Source organism: Lepidochelys kempii, chromosome 16 (assembly GCF_965140265.1).
Source record: "Lepidochelys kempii isolate rLepKem1 chromosome 16, rLepKem1.hap2, whole genome shotgun sequence".
Lineage (NCBI taxonomy): Eukaryota > Metazoa > Chordata > Testudines > Cheloniidae > Lepidochelys > Lepidochelys kempii.
In genome coordinates this window covers 6,524,721-6,544,470 of record NC_133271.1, presented here as the reverse complement: position 1 = coordinate 6,544,470, position 19,750 = coordinate 6,524,721, and the positions used below count along the sequence as shown (strand labels likewise).

Sequence of the window (19,750 nt, the reverse complement as noted above, 5' to 3'; positions counted from 1 at the left end):
TGACTGCACCTCACAGGTAGTGGGGATCAGGGTGGGGGGGCTGCACCCTATGGCCGATGGGGGGGCTGCACCTCACAGGTAGTGGGGATCAGGGTGGGGGGGCTGTACCCCATGGCCGATGGGGGGGCTGCACCTCACAGCTGGTGGGGATCAGGGTGGGGGGGCTGCACCCCATGGCCAATGGGGGTGGGGGGGGCTACACCCCACGCTGGTGGGGGGCTGCACCACATGGCCGATGGGGGGGCTGCACCCCACGCTGGTGGGGATCAGGGTGGGGGGCTGTACCCCATGGCCGAGGGGGGTGGGGGGCTGCACCCCATGGCCAATGGGGGTGGGGGGGCTACACCCCACGCTGGTGGGGGGCTGCACCACATGGCCGATGGGGGGGCTGCACCTCACAGATAGTGGGGATCAGGGTGGGGGGGCTGCACCCCATGGCCAATGGGGGTGGGGGGCTACACCCCACGCTGGTGGGGGGCTGCACCACATGGCCGATGGGGGGGCTGCACCTCACAGATAGTGGGGATCAGGGTGGGGGGGCTGCACCCCATGGCCGAGGGGGGTGGGGCGGCGGGCCGAGCTGTTCGCCGCTCCCGGCGGGTCTCAGCGCCGCGCCGCACGGTAAGTCGCGGGCGGGGGCGGCCTGGCTGCGGCCGGCGACTCCTCCGCAGCGATCCGGGCACGGAGCCGCGTCCTGTGGCGGGGCTCGGGCCGCCCCTCCCGCGGCCCCCGCTCGCCTGGCCGCGTGGATCCCTGCTCCGGCCAGGCCCAGCGGCTGCCCCCGGCTCCCCGCCGGGCGCTGCGCAGCCGGCCTCGGCCCTGTCCCCGGCGCCGGGGCGCGGCGGGCCCGGTTCTGGGCAGCGGGGCAGGGGCCCGGGGCACCGGCAGCCCGGAGCCCCCCGGACGGCGGCGCGGAGCGAGGCCTGGCCCCGGGAACCGGAGGAGTTTTAAAAAGGGGGAAAGACGTGGGCCCGGGGCCCCGACAGATCTAAACCGGGTCAGGAGCGGACGCGCCAGGGCCCGGGCCCGCGGAGGGCGGTTCGGTGCCCTCGGCCGGGGCCTGGAGACGGGGCCGCTGCCCACAAAGTGCCCGCTGCCAGCCGGGCCTCTAGCTACAGGGGCGAAGGGCCCTTCCTTTTCGGATTTGATTTGATTTGACTGGGAATTTATCAGTGTTTATTACCACAACGACAAGAACGGGTGAAAATCAGGGCAAAAAACTATTAATACTAATTGGGGGGTAAATATCGGGGTTTATTTTGGTGGACGGAAATAGGGGGGGGGAAAGTATTCACTAGATTAATGCTTTGAATTCGCTTCATCAGTGTGGTTTGCTGCAGAACTGAAACAGAAACCAAAACAGGCCACCTCTGAGTTTAAGAAAACAATACGTCTCTAATCCCCAAATAAAACTTTTAATTTGAATGAACAGTTTACTGTTGTAGACTTAGAATTATTAGCCTATAAATAGCTTGCTGTAAATAATAGCTATACATATGGCTTGCATATTTATACCTGCCTCTGGCAATTTCCACCACATGCATCCTACGAAGTGGGGATTCACCCACGAAAACTCATGCTCCGATACGTCTGTTAGTCCATAAAGTGCCACAGGACTCTGCCGCTTTTACAGATCCAGGCTAACAGGGCTCCCCCTCTGATACTTAGCCTATCAGTAGTTACATTTAATAAGTGGGCCTCACCATTTGCAGCACACACTCCAGGTCATCCTTTTCTCCTGGTTTTTTTTTTTTAAACTTTCAAATGCTACCTTGGGTTCTGAAACGTATTGTGATACAGATTTTTGCTTTCTTCCCATTTTAGTGTGTCAAATCTTTAAACCATTATCTGCTAACACTTTAGAATTGCTTTACCCTAACTGTCCAATGTGGCGTTAGTAACATAGCTGAGTACTTTAATTTGTACCATGATTCTTAAGTTGGTCATACTATTACGAAGTTTTGAAATGTGTATGTGGTCACTGTGAGGCTCATTAGTACGTTTAAAGGCACATGCACTTCACAGTTTGCGTGCATGCCTGTTGGTTTATTGTGTAAAAAGAAAAGGAGTACTTGTGGCACCTTAGAGACTAACCAATTTATTTGAGCATGAGCTTTCGTGAGCTACAGCTCACTTCATCGGATGCATACCGTGGAAACTGCAGCAGACTTTATATACACACAGAGAATATGAAACAATACCTCCTCCCACCCCATTGTCCTGCTGGTAATAGCTTATCTAAAGTGATCATCAAGTTGGGCCATTTCCAGCACAAATCCAGGTTCTCTCACCCCCTCACCCCCCTCCAAAAACACACACACACAAACTCACTCTCCTGCTGGTAATAGCCCATCCAAAGTGACAACTCTCTACACAATGTGCATGATAATAAAGTTGGGCCATTTCCTGCACAAATCCAGGTTCTCTCACCCCCTCACCCCCCTCCCAAAAACCACACACACAAACTCACTATCCTGCTGGTAATAGCTCATCCAAAGTGACCATTCTCCCTACAATGTGCATAATTAAGGTGGGCCATTTCCAGCACAAATCCAGGTTTTCTCACATCCCCCCCACCCCCGTACACACACAAACTCACTCTCCTGCTGGTAATAGCCCATCCAAACTGACCACTCTCCAAGTTTAAATCCAAGTTAAACCAGAACATCTGGGGGGGGGGGGTAGGAAAAAAAAAGAGGAAATAGGCTACCTTGCATAATGACTTAGCCACTCCCAGTCTCTATTTAAGCCTAAATTAATAGTATCCAATTTGCAAATGAATTCCAATTCAGCAGTTTCTCGCTGGAGTCTGGATTTGAAGTTTTTTTGTTTTAAGATAGCGACCTTCATGTCTGTGATTGCGTGACCAGAGAGATTGAAGTGTTCTCCGACTGGTTTATGAATGTTATAATTCTTGACATCTGATTTGTGTCCATTTATTCTTTTACGTAGAGACTGTCCAGTTTGACCAATGTACATGGCAGAGGGGCATTGCTGGCACATGATGGCATATATCACATTGGTGGATATGCAGGTGAACGAGCCTCTGATAGTGTGGCTGATGTTATTAGGCCCTGTGATGGTGTCCCCTGAATAGATATGTGGGCACAATTGGCAACGGGCTTTGTTGCAAGGATAAGTTCCTGGGTTAGTGGTTCTGTTGTGTGGTATGTGGTTGTTGGTGAGTATTTGCTTCAGGTTGCGGGGCTGTCTGTAGGCAAGGACTGGCCTGTCTCCCAAGATTTGTGAGAGTGTTGGGTCATCCTTTAGGATAGGTTGTAGATCCTTAATAATGCGTTGGAGGGGTTTTAGTTGGGGGCTGAAGGTGACGGCTAGTGGCGTTCTGTTATTTTCTTTGTTAGGCCTGTCCTGTGGTAGGTAACTTCTGGGAACTCTTCTGGCTCTATCAATCTGTTTCTTTACTTCTGCAGGTGGGTATTGTAGTTGTAAGAAAGCTTGACAGAGATCTTGTAGGTGTTTGTCTCTGTCTGAGGGGTTGGAGCAAATGCGGTTGTATCGCAGAGCTTGGCTGTAGACGATGGATCGTGTGGTGTGGTCAGGGTGAAAGCTGGAGGCATGCAGGTAGGAATAGTGGTCAGTAGGTTTCCGGTATAGGGTGGTGTTTATGTGACCATTGTTTATTAGCACTGTAGTGTCCAGGAAGTGGATCTCTTGTGTGGACTGGACCAGGCTGAGGTTGGTGGTGGGATGGAGATTGTTGAAATCATGGTGGAATTCCTCAAGGGCTTCTTTTCCATGGGTCCAGATGATGAAGATGTCATCAATATAGCGCAAGTAGAGTAGGGGCTTTAGGGGATGAGAGCTGAGGAAGCGTTGTTCTAAATCAGCCATAAAAATGTTGGCATACTGTGGGGCCATGCGGGTACCCATAGCAGTGCCGCTGATCTGAAGGTATACATTGTCCCCAAATGTGAAATAGTTATGGGTAAGGACAAAGTCACAAAGTTCAGCCACCAGGTTTGCTGTGACATTATCGGGGATAGTGTTCCTGACGGCTTGTAGTCCATCTTTGTGTGGAATGTTGGTGTAGAGGCCTTCTACATCCATAGTGGTCAAAAAAACTTCAAATCCAGACTCCAGCGAGAAACTGCTGAATTGGAATTCATTTGCAAATTGGATACTATTAATTTAGGCTTAAATAGAGACTGGGAGTGGCTAAGTCATTATGCAAGGTAGCCTATTTCCTCTTGTTTTTTCCAACCCCCCCCCCCCCAGATGTTCTGGTTTAACTTGGATTTAAACTTGGAGAGTGGTCAGTTTGGATGAGCTATTACCAGCAGGAGAGTGAGTTTGTGTGTGTATGGGGGTGGGGGGATGTGAGAAAACCTGGATTTGTGCTGGAAATGGCCCACCTTAATTATGCACATTGTAGGGAGAATGGTCACTTTGGATGAGCTATTACCAGCAGGATAGTGAGTTTATGTGTGTGGTTTTTGGGAGGGGGGTGAGGGGGTGAGAGAACCTGGATTTGTGCAGGAAATGGCCCAACTTTATTATCATGCACATTGTATAAAGAGTTGTCACTTTGGATGGGCTATCACCAGCAGGAGAGTGAATTTGTGTGGGGGGGTGGAGGGTGAGAAAACCTGGATTTGTGCTGGAAATGGCCCACCTGATGATCACTTTAGATAAGCTATTACCAGCTGGACAATGGGGTGGGAGGAGGTATTTTTTCATATTCTCTGTGTATATATAAAGTCTGCTGCAGTTTCCACGGCATGCATCTGATGAAGTGAGCTGTAGCTCACGAAAGCTCATGCTCAAATAAATTGGTTAGTCTCTAAGGTGCCACAAGTCCTCCTTTTCTTTTTGCGAATACAGACTAACACGGCTGTTACTCTGAAACGGTTTATTGTGTGTAGCTCTAGTCCAGGGGTGGCCAACCTGGGGCTCCGGAGCCCCATGCGGCTCTTCAGAAGCTAATATGCGGCTCCTTGTCTAGGCACCGACTCCGGGGCTGGATCTACAGGCGCCAACTTTCCAATGGGCCAGGGGGTGCTCACTGCTCAACCCCTGGCTCTGCCACATGCCCTGCCCCCACTCCACCCCTTCCCGCCCCCTCCCCTGAGTCTGTCGTGCCCTCACTCCTCCCCCAGCCTTCTGCATGCCAGGAAACAGCTGATCAGGAGGTGCAGGGAGGGAGGAAGAGGCGCTGATTGGCAGGGCTGCTGGTGGGCAGGAGGCACTGGGAGCGGGTGGGGAAGCTCATGGAGGGCTGCAGGTGCATTACTGTGGCTCTTTGGAAATGTATGTTAGTAAATTCTGGCTCCTTCTCAGGCTCAGGTTGGCCACCCCTGCTCTAGACTAATACATAGCCTTACTTCAACAGGCAGCTTTGCATATACAGACTAATGTATGATCATAATACATAGATCTCATGCAATGTATTGTATTTTCCTAATAATATCAGTTATTTTTTATATATTTGAATGTTACAAAAGTAGGGTGAAAATCAGAAAAAAATGAATATTTTTTGTAGAACCCAGGAATTTGTCAGTAAAAATCAGTTTAAACTGAAAACAAAGGGATTTAAGTATTCATAAAGAACCCAAGGATCTCACAAAACGGAGTGACTGGGCAACAAAATAACAGATGAAAGTCAGTGTTGATAAATGCAAATTAATGCACATTGCAAAATATAATCCCAACTATACATATAAAATGATGGGGTCTAAAATAGCTGTTACCACTCAAGAAAGAGATCTTGGAGTCGTTGTGGATAGTTCTCTGAAAACATCCACTCAATGTGCAGCGGCAGGCAAAAAAGCGAACAGAATGCTGTGAATCATTAAGAAAGGGATAGATAATAGACAGAAAATATCATGTTGCCTCTATATAAATCCATGGTACACCCATATCTTGAATACTGCGCGCAGATGTGATTGCCCCATCTCAAAAAAGATCTATTAGAATTGGAAAGGGTTCAGAAAAGGGCAACACAAATTATTAAGGTCATGGAAAAGCTTCCATATGAGGAGAGATAAATAAAACTGGGGCTTTTCATCTGGGAAAAGAGGCAATTAAGGGGGGATATGATAGAGGTCTACAAAAATCATGAATGATGTGGAGAAAATAAATAAGGAAATGTTATTTATTCCTTCTCATAAGACAAGAACTAGGAGTCACCAAATGGTATTAATAGGCATCAGGGTTAAAACAAACAAAAGGCAGTATTTCTTCATACAACACACAGTCAACCTGTGGAACTCCTTGCCCGAGGATGTTGTGAAGGCCATGACTATAACAAGTTTCAAAAAAGAACTCGATGCATTCATGGAGGATAGCTCCATCAATGGCTATTAGCCAGGATGGGCAGGGATGGTGTCCCGAGCCTCTGTTTGCCAGAAGCTGGGAATGAGCAACGGGATGGATTACTTGATGATTACCTGGTCTGTTCATTCCCTCTGGGGAACCTGGCACTGCCCACTGTCGGAAGACAGGATACTGGGCTAGATAGACCTTGGTCTGACCCTGTATGGCTGTTTTTTGACACAGCCATAGGTGCTGGAACCAGAGGTACTGGGGCTCGAAGGGGTTTCCAGGGTTTCCAGTTTGGTTCAATGGCTCTCAGCACCGCCATTGTACAAAGTGTTCCAGCACCTCTGGACACAGTGCTTAGGCACTAGCCTCAGGAGAGAGACCAGAACTGAACTCCCACTGTGAGGCATATTAAATAGGGCAGCATGGTGGAAGTTTTCACTGCTGCTGCCTTTGCATGTATCTGCCTCATGCCAAGAGGACTTCATCAGAGTTGTCAGTGCATCCTCCTACTCTGAGACCGCTCACTTATTCAGCAGAAGAAAATGGATCCTTACCCCAAGTGTATGTTACTCTGCCCTTAAATTGTAGACAGGCTTCAGTGCAGAGATTGCAAGACTCTCTCCATGACAGCTGCTGTGTGGGTGTGCATTTTGTCTGAGGCTAAGAGAATTCCTAGCCACTAACTCTGATTTCAGTTTCCTGCTAAACTGGTCTGGCTGTTTCTTCCAGAATATTATTTTGGTGCTGAATAATCCTGCCACCGCACATACAAGCTAATTGCACAAAAGTTCATGTCATTATAGAGAAACCCATTGTTTTATGATATCATTCTGTTATACTGCAAAATTACAAACTTTGCTTCTAGGGGTATTCTGTGCCACTGTGCACGTGCAGAATTTATGTCCCTCACAGATTTCTTTGTTTCCCCAATGGAAAAATGAATTCTGAGGGGGAAGCAAAGGAAAGCCGCAAGAGTGACCACGCGCCCCTCCCCGGCAGCACAGGAACCTTAGTTTGGGCGACCGGAGCCGCCAGTGGAGGGGCTGGTCATGCGTGCAAGACAGAGAGACTCTGACCTTCTCACTAGCTATTGCAGCCCACCCAGCGAGGAAGGGCAGGGCTTCAAGGTATTTCTGAGGAGGTAGGCATGGGGCAGGCTCTGTCCCCTCAGGCAGAGAAGAATGTAGCAGCCTGCCTGCTTAGTGAATTGTTCCCATTGCCGTTAGTGAATTCCCCCAAGAGTATTAAACAGGTTTAAAAGTTTTAAGGCTCCTTTACGTGGCCAGAGTGCTGTAAAGGACAGTATGGCTTATAAATGCATATGGTGATTTAGTGATTAAAACTGGTCTAAATTTTTGGACTGAAAAATTTTCCAATCACAATGTGCTCCATGAACTGTTTGCTACTGACCTTTCTGGAGATGGTCAGTAGCCAATATAAGTTGTGACTTTGAGTCCCCAGACCTCACTTGCTCTTCAGTTGCCTATGGCGTAACACTGAGCATATGGCTGCATATATTTGTTGACTAATAACTAGAAGTAAAAGGTCAATACTAGCTACATTACTATTAGACAGAGGGGGGTTGGGGATTTTCTCCAATGCTCCCCACTCCCATTCTCCATCTATTGTATTATAGTTTAAATAAATTATCAAAATAATTGAAACTGGCATGATTATATTGCAGATTATATGCAGAATTTTAAAATATTGTGTGCAGAATTTTTAAATTTTGGTGAAGACATTTTTTTTTTTTTGCACAGAATTCCCCCAGGAGTAAAACTGAATTGTAACCTATTTAAGAGCAGAGAGTTCTAATGCATTACAGAAGGCTGGTAGTTTTAAATCGGTTATCTTGCTCCCCATTTATTTCTCTTGCTTTAATTTCCCTACCCAGTGTCTGTGGATGCTGGTCAGCCTTGTCATTTCATGTTAAGAAATACAAATTCAAGTCAAATACAGATGGTCCCAAGATCAGCTGTTTGAGTTTCTGCTGCAAACAGAGAGGTGCAAAGTCCTGCATTCTAGGATCTACAGGGTCTTCACTGACAAACTGTACCTAACGTCGTAATGTAAAGACATAAATCACTTTAGACGTGAGTCTTAGTGTTTGTACAGGTTCTGAGTGACTGAAGTCCTGGTGCCGGTACTGACTTAACTGCAGTGGCAGTGAGGGCCTCTCCGTATCCGCTGCACAGCGCCTGAGAGGGGAGGTCAGTCTCCACGGACATGGGGCTGAGCCTGTGAGCAGGGGGCCAGTCCGTGCTAGTGGTGGGGATGTGATGTGGATACAAATCTGTCAGGAACTGGCCTGAGACCCAGCAATTCACTTCAAACAAGCTACAGAACAGTCCTCAGATAGAAACCACTTTCATTCACTGCAGGCCCGGGAGGAATTTGAACCCATGAGCCCTGGGCGCGGTGAAGCTATCCCAGGTTGAAAAGCTCCAGTGCAATTATCAATCACTTGAGTCACTCGCTGCCCCATGCTGAGCATTCCTTCGGCCTATAAGAGGGTTGGGTCTGTGGCTTGTCTGATCCTTATCCTTTTATTTGGTGTTCTAGGTTCTCTTTGCTCCTCAGCCTCAGTGAAGCAATGCTTCGGCTCCGGCTGTTAACATGGGACGTGAAGGACACGCTGCTCCGGCTTCGGCACCCAGTAGGAGAGAATTACTCTGCTGCGGCCCAAGTTCACAAAGTCCATGTGCAGCCTGAGGCTCTCAATAAGTCTTTCCATCAGGCATACAAAGCCCAGAGCAAGCACTTCCCCAACTATGGCCTGAGCCAGGGGCTAAGCTCCAAGCAGTGGTGGGTGGATGTTGTCAAACAGACCTTCAGACTCGCTGGTGTCCATGAAGACAGGCTTCTCACCACCATTTCGGAAAGCCTCTATCAGGAATTCTGCAGTGCACAGAACTGGGAGTTGTTACCAGGTGCCAGGGAGACTCTGAGGCAGTGCCATCAGCTGGGCATCCGTATGGCTGTAATCTCCAACTTTGACAAGAGGCTGGAGAAGATTCTGTCTCACTGCAACCTCAGGCACCATTTTGAATTTGTCTTGACCTCGGAGGAGGCTGGCTTTGCCAAGCCAGACCAGCGGATCTTTCAGAAGGCGCTGCACATCTCTGGGGTAGCTCCCCAGCAGGCGGCTCACGTGGGGGACAATTATGTGAAGGATTATAGGGCAGCCAGAGATGTGGGCATGCATAGCTTCCTGCTCACGAGGGCTGGGCGTGCAAACCCTTGGGAGCTAGAGGTACCCAAGCAGCACATCCTGCCTTCACTTACCCACTTGCTGTCTGTTATCGAGAAGGGTTAAGGGTGAATCCCTCGCCTCTCTGCAGAGATCGCCAAGGACAAAGCAGATTCCTTACACCATGTCACTAAAAAGAAGGATCAGTTCTGCTGCAGGGGTGAGGAGGAGAGGGGAGAGGATTTGGTTCTCCACCAGGGAATCAGGTTCTAAAGGGTATCTGCATGTCCTATAGAGAGGGGGCAAAAGCAAACCCCTCTGAACTCAGTGAGAAGTACTTGCTAGCACCATCCACAACCACGCATTAGTCATCCAATATAATAAACTGCTACAGATACTCAGCACTTCTCTTCCCCTTTCTTTCATAGCTCTCAAAGCTTCTAACAGAGTGGAGGGGATTAGTGCCATTATTGTCATTTTACAGGGGGGAACCAAGGGATGATGGCTAAGATCACCCTGCACGTCAGAGTGGAGACCAGAACTTAGAATCATAGAATCTCAGGGTTGGAAGGGACCTCAGGAGGTCATCTAGTCCTACCCCCTGCTCAAAGCAGGACCAATGCCCAATTTTTGCCCCAGATCCCTAAATGGCCCCCTCAAGGATTGAACTCACAACCCTGGGTTTAGCAGGCCAATGCTCAAACCAATGAGCTATCCCTCCCCCCTAAGCTATCCCTCCCTCACTCTGCATCTCCAGAGTGTCCACCTCGTCCCCTGTCCATTGCAGCTCTAAGCCCAGGCATTAATCCCTCGTCATGCGAGGAAAGACAGCATTTCTTGCACACTTGAATGAACAAAGGCAGAAGCAGAAATCCCTTCTCTGGGCCAGGTTCATTCCCTGCATTGGTACAACTGGCTGGCCTAACTCCCTGCCAGCCTGGGCCAGCTGCACCACATGGTTCTGCTGGCGAGGAACACTGGTGGTGTGCTGACTTCAGTGAATCCCCTTGACCTGACAATAGCCTTTTCCCAGACAGCACCACCCCCTTCTTGGGTTGCTCTTGCTCTGGCCTGTAAGGCAGCCATTGCCCACCCCTGCAGCCTCTCACCACAGGCTCTCTCCGCATAGGACCTCTCTGCCAGGGTCTGCTCTTGTAGAAGCTGGCACATTACTTGGGGCGGTTAGTGCCTCTGCCCCGATGCTGGCAGAGGATCCCATGGGATTTCCCCCCTTGCCATTGTGCAAAGACTGGGCCTGGGGGTGCTGATGACTCTGCTTCAAGTAAGGATTTTAGTAGAACCCCCTACCGAGCCACTGGTGGGCAGCACAGAGGGGAGCACTGGAAACTAGAGCAGCCCTGTGCTTGGGCAGTCACTGCTTCCCAGAGGCTGATGGGAGTTTGACGGCAACAGAAACTAGCCAATGGGCCTTTCCCTGCCCAAACCTCAGCAGGTGCCTTTTCCAAGCGCGGCGCAGAGCGATCGCTGCCCTGCTCCCAGTGCTGGACTTGCAGCTGTGTGGCAGAGCCCCAGCAAAGTGCTGTGAAAAGCAGCCCAGGTGCTTGCCTAGACAGTGTGCAGCAAGCTGGGCTGTAAGTTTACCCCACACCAACTGGCCATGTAGACAGACCCTGTTGCTGAGCCGCTTTGAAACAGGAGCAGATCAAAGTGCACTTCGGTGCGTGGCAAACTAAACGTACCCCCCAGCTTGCTGCAAACTAAGTGGTCGTCTAGACAAGCCCAGAACGTGTAACATTCAGGGGGTTAAAAATCAAGATACCTACGTTTAAAAAGGGGAGAAACCAGCCCAGGCCAGGGTCCCTACTTCTAACCTGGGTCACAGCCTCATTTCTAAAGCCCCTTGTCACTGAACCCACCTCAACAAATGAACCAGATTGTGCATAGTCTTATCAACAGGCTTTTCTATGGTGCTCAGCTTGGTAGAATGTGTGCACCTCTCGTACAGCCATGAATTTAGCCTCACAACACCACTCTGAGGTCTGGCAGGGCAACCCCACATTACAGAGGGGGAACTGAGGCACAGAGCTATTACAGGACTCATCCCAGCATGTTGCAGTCAGGAATCACACGGCTTGCCCACATTTCAGGCTAGGGCTGTAATAACTGCACGTCCCCATCAAGGCTGAGCAGACTGCACATGCCAGTGTTGAGTTCCTCCCTCCAGGCTAGTGGTGGAAATTGAGGCTTCAGTACAGGGCACCTCTTTTCTGTCCGCCATAACTAGCCCCCCCAAGTAGACATGTTCCTGTAGCCCCATGGCCACATTAGCTGCAGCAGCTGCACTGTAGCTAAGGCTTCGGCTCTCGGTAGAGATAACGGCTGTATGTAGTAGAGCAAAAGAGCCTAACTAAAGTGAGCAGAAGTCAGGCCCTGCTGCTAGAAAGCAAAGTTAGCAAGTGTCAGACTATGTGTGAAAGGCAGGCCCTGTTACACAGCAGGTGCCTGTTTGCAGGGTCACTGTCCGATAACCCGACCTTGGCAAAACACACAGGCATGCCCAAGAAGTGCTAGGCACAGGGTATTGATGTGTGCACATTCCAGACGATGCAGGTACCCCCTAATGTAAACACAATGCTGGGAGATGAAAGAGGAACACACCGACCACACATGAAACAAGGACAGGCCTAGGCTGACAGATGAAAATGTTTTGTTTGAACCAGCAGGTACAAGGTAAAGGGTGGTAACTAACTACATCAGGGGGACAATATGTAACTTGTTTGTATCAGTGTATAAAAGAGGGGTTGTAGGAGCAGTGTTTTATCTGGCCTTGGGGGAGCAGAAGGTCCCACCACTCACTGAGCTGAGTCCATTACAACAGGCATATGCGAGTTAGTGTCCTCAGAGTCTACTGGACACTAGAACCGTGCTTTGTCAACAATAAACCTGACCGAGTGCCTTTGCCACCAAACCGTCTGTGGTGGTCGTGGGCACTTCAGTCAAGGTCTGCTGTATCAGCTACCTGGCCAGATCTGGTGCAGCACGCTGAGAGAACACACACACAGCCAACAACTGACAACACTGTCAATGGAGCGTTGTCAAAGGGATTAGGCCAAAGCAAAATTTGATGCAGTTCAGACAGCAGGACAAGATACAAACCCTGGAGTGTTAAAGAACTGCATAACTCTGTGACCAATAAACGTTTGCAGTTTTGCAGGCTAAGCTCAGGGAAATCAGCTCTCATGCTTCAAGGCACAAGATGATTTTGTGCAAGGGTCAGGAAGGATGGATTATTCCCTGCTAAGTGCAGTGTTGTGCAGTTGGCCAGATGCATTATGTGCAGTTTCCGCTTCAGGGTTTGGCTCCAGCCAGAGATTGACTACGCAACAAGACAGGCCAGTGAGCCGATCCTGTAGGGCAAGTCCAGTTTAACTAGATTGCCTAGAAAGAATTCTAGGGGGCTATTGCTGTTAAGAAACAAGCTCAGAGCAGGCACCTGGGCTGAAGCCAGAGCCTATTTACATATGTGACACTGAGCCAGAAGGGGTTTAGCACTAGCAGGCTAACTAACCCAGATTCAACCTGTAGAGACATCTTAGCAGCTAATGATTGTATTTTTGTATGTGTGTTTACATATATATTGTTATAGGTTGACAATGTACCCAAACAGTTCCTGTCTGTCACCATACTCTGTTACTTCATCGAGATGAACCATGACTGTAGTAATATCATTGTCTTTATTTCTCTGTGGTGTATATAGTGAACTACCTGCAAATGGCAAGAGATGGGCAGTTGCCTTATCTTAATCCATGCAACTAATCACCGGTGGTGCTTAGGAAATAGGAGGTTTTACTTCGAAGCCACTATTGTTCACCCAAGGAACACCTGCTGACAAAAGGCTGCCAGGGATCTATAAAAAGAACTCTAGGCCCTGATCCCGTATCTCAGCTCCACTTAAGCTTCATCAGGGGAAGTCTGAGTCACAGGACTAAGGTCTCCAGCTCCAGTTTGGCTCACCCTGACATTGGACATTGTATGATAACTCAGGCTGCGAGTCTTTCACGGAGGTCACGGGAGTCACGGATTCCGTGATTTTCTGGAACCTCCATGAATTCTGCAGCTGCAGTGGCTGGTGCGGCTGACGCCTGGGCGGCCCCCCCCACACCCATGAGCAGCAATGTCTGCTGGAGCGCGCCACCCCTAAGCACCTAAGATTTAGTTAGGAGTATTTTTAGTAAAAGTCACGGACAGGTCACAGTAACACAGGTTATTGCCCGTGACCTGTCCGTGACTTTTATTAAAAAATACCCATGACTAAATCATAGCCTTAATTATAACCTATGGAAATAATTCTGAAAGAACTCTTTGCAACTCTAAAGCTTACCATCTCTACTATGAAACTAAGAATTTTATTTATATCTGTATGTATAATACAATATACATACAGATTTTTCTTTTTTAATAAATCTTAGTTTAGTTAATAAGAATTGGCTGTAAGCATGTATTTGGGTAAGATTTGAAATATTCATTGACCTGACAGGTAATGTGTCCAATCATTTGGGCTTGGTAGAACTTATTTTTATGATGAATATGATTTTCAGTAATCCTCATCTTTGACTGGGCTGTCTGGGTGGGAGCCCAAGGCTGGATGTGTTTGTGGCTTCTGGGTAACCAGGAAGATATTATAGAAGCTGTTTTGTTCATGGATAGGTGAATCTAATTATTAGAAATAACCTCCAGTTTGGGGTATCGTCTGCCCCATTCGTTGCAGTTTGCCCTGATTGAGCAATCTCAGTGTGGCCCCCCTGGGACCCCGGACACAAGGTATCAGTGCATTCAGGCTGCCAGCCCCATTCTGCCTGCTTGGAGTGACTGAAGATCCAGCAGGCGGCATGCCGAGTTGTGCGTCTCTGCAGAAAGCTCCCCCTGTCCCCCACAGAGCTGGGTGGGTGAGCTGCTGCCCCTGAGCCAGGCCTCATTCACTGAACGAGGGAGATGCTCTGGTCAGCCACAGCAAACACGGGGTAGATGGGTGCAGTAAAGGCTTCACGGTGCGAGTGGAGGATGACACAGGCACTAGGGTCATAGAACAGCACTTCCCCGCCATCCAAGTCGACCAGCACGCCCACCTGTATGGGGCACTTGACTAGCTCCACCGCCTGATGATGGCCATTGTGCGAGAAGCAGAACTCCTTGTCATAGCGCGAGAACACCCAGGAGAAGGGGTTGTAGCCCAGCCGGGCTGCGCTGCCAGGCCCTTTGCGCTCCAAGGAGCCATAAGAAATGCCCAGTTTGTACGCGCAGCTTTTGCCTACGCTGATCCTCCAGGCATGGGTCCCTTTGTGGAAGGCCTTAGTGCCCAAGGCGTTGGGCCAGTGATCGAAGCGCTCCGGGCAGTCTGGATAGGTCTTTGCCTTCTTGGGGCTGAATGCTAAGGTTTTCTTGTCTTCGGACAGGGCCAGCAGGGGGCTGACAGTTTTCTCATCTACGCAAACCTCTTCCAAACCTGCAAGAAAAGCCAAACAATCAGTACAGGCTGAGCAGCGGGACCTCGTCCAGGATCAGCCTGTCTCCCCAGCAAAGCGCTGGGACAGGGAGGGAGCTGGGTTCATGTCCACGTTTCCCCTTTTTATAGGCCTTCCTAGGCAGTAGCCCTGTGCAGGGGCCACGGCGACTTCCTCTGGCGCCCAGCAGCACCATCTTCCAGGGCCTGCAGGCCAGCTCCTGGGGGGAAGAGGGGTGCTCCCTGCACACTGGGGAAGGGGCTGAGCTCAGACTGGACTCTGCCTGTGCAAGTTAAATATACCCCAGCTAGTCCCATTGGGCACTGGCTCCTGGGGTTCTCCCAGCTGTAGCCTGCAGTCGGTCCCGACTGGCTCTCCCTATTCCATCCATCATAAGCCATCTCCCCTCCACAGTGCCCGCCCACCCTGCTGCTGGGACACAGCAGGGGAGGGAGACGCTGGCCCAGGGGTTAGAGTGGCTCTGTGCTGAGGGTGGCTGGTGAGCAGGAAGCCTCAAGCTCTTGCGGATGGAGGGGGGGCAGGGCAAGGCACGAGAGACCTCTGCTTCGGCCCTAGGGGTAGTACCAGTGGGTACCAGGGCAGCACGGCTACAGGGCTGGCAGCTCTGGCCAAACTTGTTTCCAAGCAGGGAGGAGGCAGGTGCATTCACAGGCCACCACCCATCCACAGCTACTGCCTGGCTTCCATCTGATTCCCTGCCCAACCTGATGCACCAGATCCAGCTGTTCGAGTGGGCTTCCTGGCTTGGCTGGGGCTGGTGCCAGGGCAGCCTCTCTGCAGGCTTCTTCCTCTTCCAAACAAGAAGCATAATATGGTGCAGAACATATCCAACACCCAAGGTTCCCCCCAGGCCCACTTGTGACCAGGCCCCTGGCCACTGGGCTCCCCAAGATGAAGGCAGGGGCTGCACGTGGCCCTGAGAATGCACTTTTCCCACCCAGCTCTGGAAGCGCTGGCTTCAGCTCGATGCAGATCCAGATGCAGGCACAGGACACATCTCATCTCTCCCAGTTCCCTGCCCTGGCTCACTGTTCAGAATGCAGTGGGGGCTGAATGGTTGATCTGGGCCCAGCGGCGGGAAGATTAGCAAACCAGACAAGTACTCAGCTCTGATGGGTTGGGAGACGAGGGACACGGAGAGGATTTTGGCCCCACTCCCAGTGCGCAGGAGCCCATCCATAGCCCAGCCAGCCACCCCCTGCTGGTGTAAACTCCCCCACTGCTGCCCTGCTTCACTGAGACACCAGAGACTGGACTCTCCTCCCCAAAGAGGTAAGGGGCTCGGTGGGGCAGGGACCAGCTTTCGGGGTAGTGTCCGCAGAGCAGTAGCACCAGCCGGGCATGGGCCATGCCTGGGGCTTCTAAGTGCTGCCACGCTCCCCACCCTAGTGCTCGAGGTGGCCCATCCGGGACTGGCATGGGGCACTCACCCCATTGCAGTTTGTCATTCCCTTGCCCAGCCATGGCTACCAATCAAAACCAGAACATTCCTCCTGCACAAAATTCATGGCCAAGCCCTTTCAGCGATCCTTTTGGAGCTAGCGGTCGAGAATCCGTGGGCCAGGCAGGGCTGCTATGAGGGGATGAAACCTCTAGGAATTGCAGTCAACAGGCTTGTGGTTTAGACCCGTGCTCTGAGAGGGAGCCAGCATCACAGAGCAGAGGATCCTGGGTCCCTTCTGCCTGGGATCTCTCTACCTCTCACCACGGCTGATGATCAGTGGCACCGGAAGCAGGGGGGCTACTGGGGCCATAGCCAGTTTTCCATCCCTGCCACGGGGGCAGAGAGTTGAGGTGCAGGGGTGTGAGGGCTCCAGCTGGGGGTGCAGGCTCTGGGGTGGGGCCAGATATGAGGGGCTCAGGGCTGGGTCAGAGGGTTGGGGTGGGAGGGTGAGGGCTCCAGCTGGGGGTGTGGGCTCTGGGGTGGGGCCGGGGATGAGGGGGTTGGGGTGCAGGCTGCCCTGGGGCTACAGTGGGGAGAGAGGACTCCCCCCAGCCCTCTCTCCCTGCAGCAGCACCTGGGCTGGGGGGGAGAGGTGCCTCTCCCTGCTGCAGCAGCTCCCAGGCTGGGGCCGTGGGATAGGGGCGCCCTTCCCGTGGCCGCAGCAGGTCCTGCCTGGGCGGGTTCCCTGAACGCCTGCACAGCGCTTAATAGGCTACTGTGCGGCCACGCAGCTTACAGGGAACTCAGGCCATAGCCCCCCAGCCATAGCCCCCCACTTTTTGAAAGTGGATGGGCCTGGCCAGTCCACTTTTTGCTGGGGCAGACCCCACCCCCTCCTTCCCCTCCTCTTCTGCCCAAGGCCCCACTCCCCGGCCAGGCCAGCATGAAGCCCAGCTGGGGAGCCCGGGCAGTTGTGGGAGCCACGCAGACCCTTCCCCTGCCCTAGCTGAGGCATCCGGGGGGGTGGAGACACAGGCCGGGGGCTGCTCTCGGCTGGCCCCCTGCACCACAGGCAGGTGGATTGTCTGCTGCGGCTTTCACAGCTGCCCGCACGGCTCTTATGGCTGGGCTGCAGCTCTGAGGCCCCACTAAGGTTGCCGAATTTCTAATCGCACAAAACCGAGCACCCTTGCCCTGCCCCCTGCCCTGCCCCACCCCTTCTCCGAGTCCCTGCCCCAACTCACTCTGTCCTCCATCCCTGTCGCTGACTCTCCCCCACCCTCACTCATTCACTCCTTTTCACCAGGCTGGATCAGGGGGTTGGCGTGTGGGGCGCTGTGGCTGGGGGCATGGGCTCCAAGGTGGGGCCAGAAATGAGGGCTTCAGGGTGTGGGAGGAGGCAAGGGGTTGGGGTGCAGGGGGGTGTGGGCTCCGGGAAGGAGTTTAGGTGCAGGAGGGGGCTCAGGGCTGGAACAGGGAATCAAAGAATCAATCCTGAAGCACTTGCATGAGAGGAAAGTGATCAGGAACAGCCAGCATGGATTCACCAAGGGAAGGTCATGCCTGACTAATCTAATCGCCTTTTATGATGAGATTACTGGTTCTGTGGATGAAGGGAAAGCAGTGGATGTATTGTTTCTTGACTTTAGCAAAGCTTTTGACACGGTCTCCCATAGTATTCTTGTCAGCAAGTTAAGGAAGTATGGGCTGGATGAATGCACTATAAGGTGGGCAGAAAGCTGGCTAGATTGTCGGGCTCAACGGGTAGTGATCAATGCCTCCATGTCTAGTTGGCAGCCGGTATCAAGTGGAGTGCCCCAAGGGTCGGTCCTGGGGCCGGTTTTATTCAATATCTTCATTAATGATCTGGAGGATGGTGTGGATTGCACCCTCAGCAAATTTGCGGATGATACTAAACTGGGAGGAGTGGTAGATACGCTGGAGGGGAGGGATAGGATACAGAAGGACCTAGACCAATTGGAAGATTGGGCCAAAAGGAATCTGATGAGGTTCAATAAGGATAAGTGCAGGGTCCTGCACTTAGGACGGAAGAACCCAATGCACAGCTACAGACTAGGGACCGAATGGCTAGGCAGCAGTTCTGCGGAAAAGGACCTAGGGGTGACAGTGGACGAGAAGCTGGATATGAGTCAGCAGTGTGCCCTTGTTGCCAAGAAGGCCAATGGCATTTTGGGATGTATAAGTAGGGGCATAGCGAGCAGATCGAGGGACGTGATCGTTCCCCTCTATTCGACATTGGTGAGGCCTCATCTGGAGTACTGTGTCCAGTTTTGGGCCCCACACTTCAAGAAGGATGTGGATAAATTGGAGAGAGTCCAGCGAAGGGCAACAAAAATGATTAGGGGACTGGAACACATGAGTTATGAGGAGAGGCTGAGGGAGCTGGGATTGTTTAGCCTGCAGAAGAGAAGAATGAGGGGGGATTTGATAGCTGCTTTCAACTACCTGAAAGGGGGTTCCAAAGAGGATGGATCTAGACTGTTCTCAATGGTAGCAGATGACAGAACGAGGAGTAATGGTCTCAAGTTGTAGTGGGGGAGGTTTAGGTTGGATATTAGGAAAAACTTTTTCACTAGGAGGGTGGTGAAACACTGGAATGCGTTATCTAGGGAGGTAGTAGAATCTCCTTCCTTAGAGGTTTTTAAGGTCAGGCTTGACAAAGCCCTGGCTGGGATGATTTAGTTGGGGATTGGTCCTGCTTTGAGCAGGGGGTTGGACTAGATGACCTTCTGGGGTCCCTTCCAACCCTGATATTCTATGATTCCATGATTCTATGATTCAGGGGGTTGGGGTGCAGGAGAGGGTGAGGGCTCCAGCTCAAGGTGCAGGCTCTAGGGTGGGGCTGGGAAAGAGGGGTTTGGGGTGCAGGAGGGGGCTCAGGCCTGGGGCAGGAGGTTGGGGTGTGGGAAGGGATGCGGAGTGCATGCTCTGTGAGGGAGTTTGGGTGCAGGAGGGGGATCAGGGCTGGGGCAGGGGCGCGAGCTCCGGGTGGGAGTTTGGGTGCAGGAGGGGGATCAGGGCTGGGGCAGGGGCGCGAGCTCCGGGTGGGAGTTTGGGTGCAGGAGGGGGATCAGGGCTGGGGCAGGGGCGCGAGCTCCGGGTGGGAGTTTGGGTGCAGGAGGGGGATCAGGGCTGGGGCAGGGGCGCGAGCTCCGGATGGGAGTTTGGGTGCAGGAGGGGGATCAGGGCTGGGGCAGGGGCGCGAGCTCCGGGTGGGAGTTTGGGTGCAGGAGGGGGATCAGGGTTGGGGCAGGGGCGCGAGCTCCGGGTGGGAGTTTGAGTGCAGGAGGGGGATCAGGGCTGGGGCAGGGGCGCGAGCTCCGGGTGGGAGTTTGGGTGCAGGAGGGGGATCAGGGCTGGGGCAGGAGCGCGAGCTCCGGGTGGGAGTTT

General features: G+C 51.9%; 2 protein-coding genes across 4 annotated transcripts in view; one reads left to right on the top strand and one right to left on the bottom strand.

Annotated features, from left to right (window-relative positions):
- The first annotated feature begins 559 nt into the window (after nucleotides 1-559).
- HDHD3 (haloacid dehalogenase like hydrolase domain containing 3) lies at nucleotides 560-13,832 on the top strand. 3 transcript variants are annotated; one of them, XM_073313810.1, is made up of 2 exons: nucleotides 560-621; nucleotides 8,845-13,832. In XM_073313810.1, the coding sequence occupies exon 2, from the start codon at nucleotides 8,876-8,878 to the stop codon at nucleotides 9,596-9,598; it is 723 nt and encodes a 240-aa protein (XP_073169911.1). In that variant the 5' UTR covers nucleotides 560-621; nucleotides 8,845-8,875; the 3' UTR covers nucleotides 9,599-13,832. The 3 variants fall into 3 exon arrangements, with proteins under 3 accessions (XP_073169911.1, XP_073169910.1, XP_073169909.1); XM_073313809.1 differs by lacking the exon at nucleotides 560-621 and adding an exon at nucleotides 635-1,200; XM_073313808.1 differs by lacking the exon at nucleotides 560-621 and adding an exon at nucleotides 635-1,240.
- The window catches only part of BSPRY (B-box and SPRY domain containing), a 31,709-nt gene continuing 25,776 nt past the window's right edge, over nucleotides 13,818-19,750 (bottom strand). Inside the window, exon 6 of the mRNA XM_073313807.1 lies at nucleotides 13,818-14,936. Within this exon, the coding sequence (XP_073169908.1) occupies nucleotides 14,410-14,936 (527 nt within the window). The 3' untranslated portion in view covers nucleotides 13,818-14,409. The remainder of the gene's footprint in view (nucleotides 14,937-19,750) is intronic.

Excerpts from the sequence above, each read along its gene's own strand:
- HDHD3 (XM_073313810.1), top strand. The coding sequence starts at position 8,876 with ATGCTTCGGCTCCGGCTGTTAACATGGGACGTGAAGGACACGCTGCTC.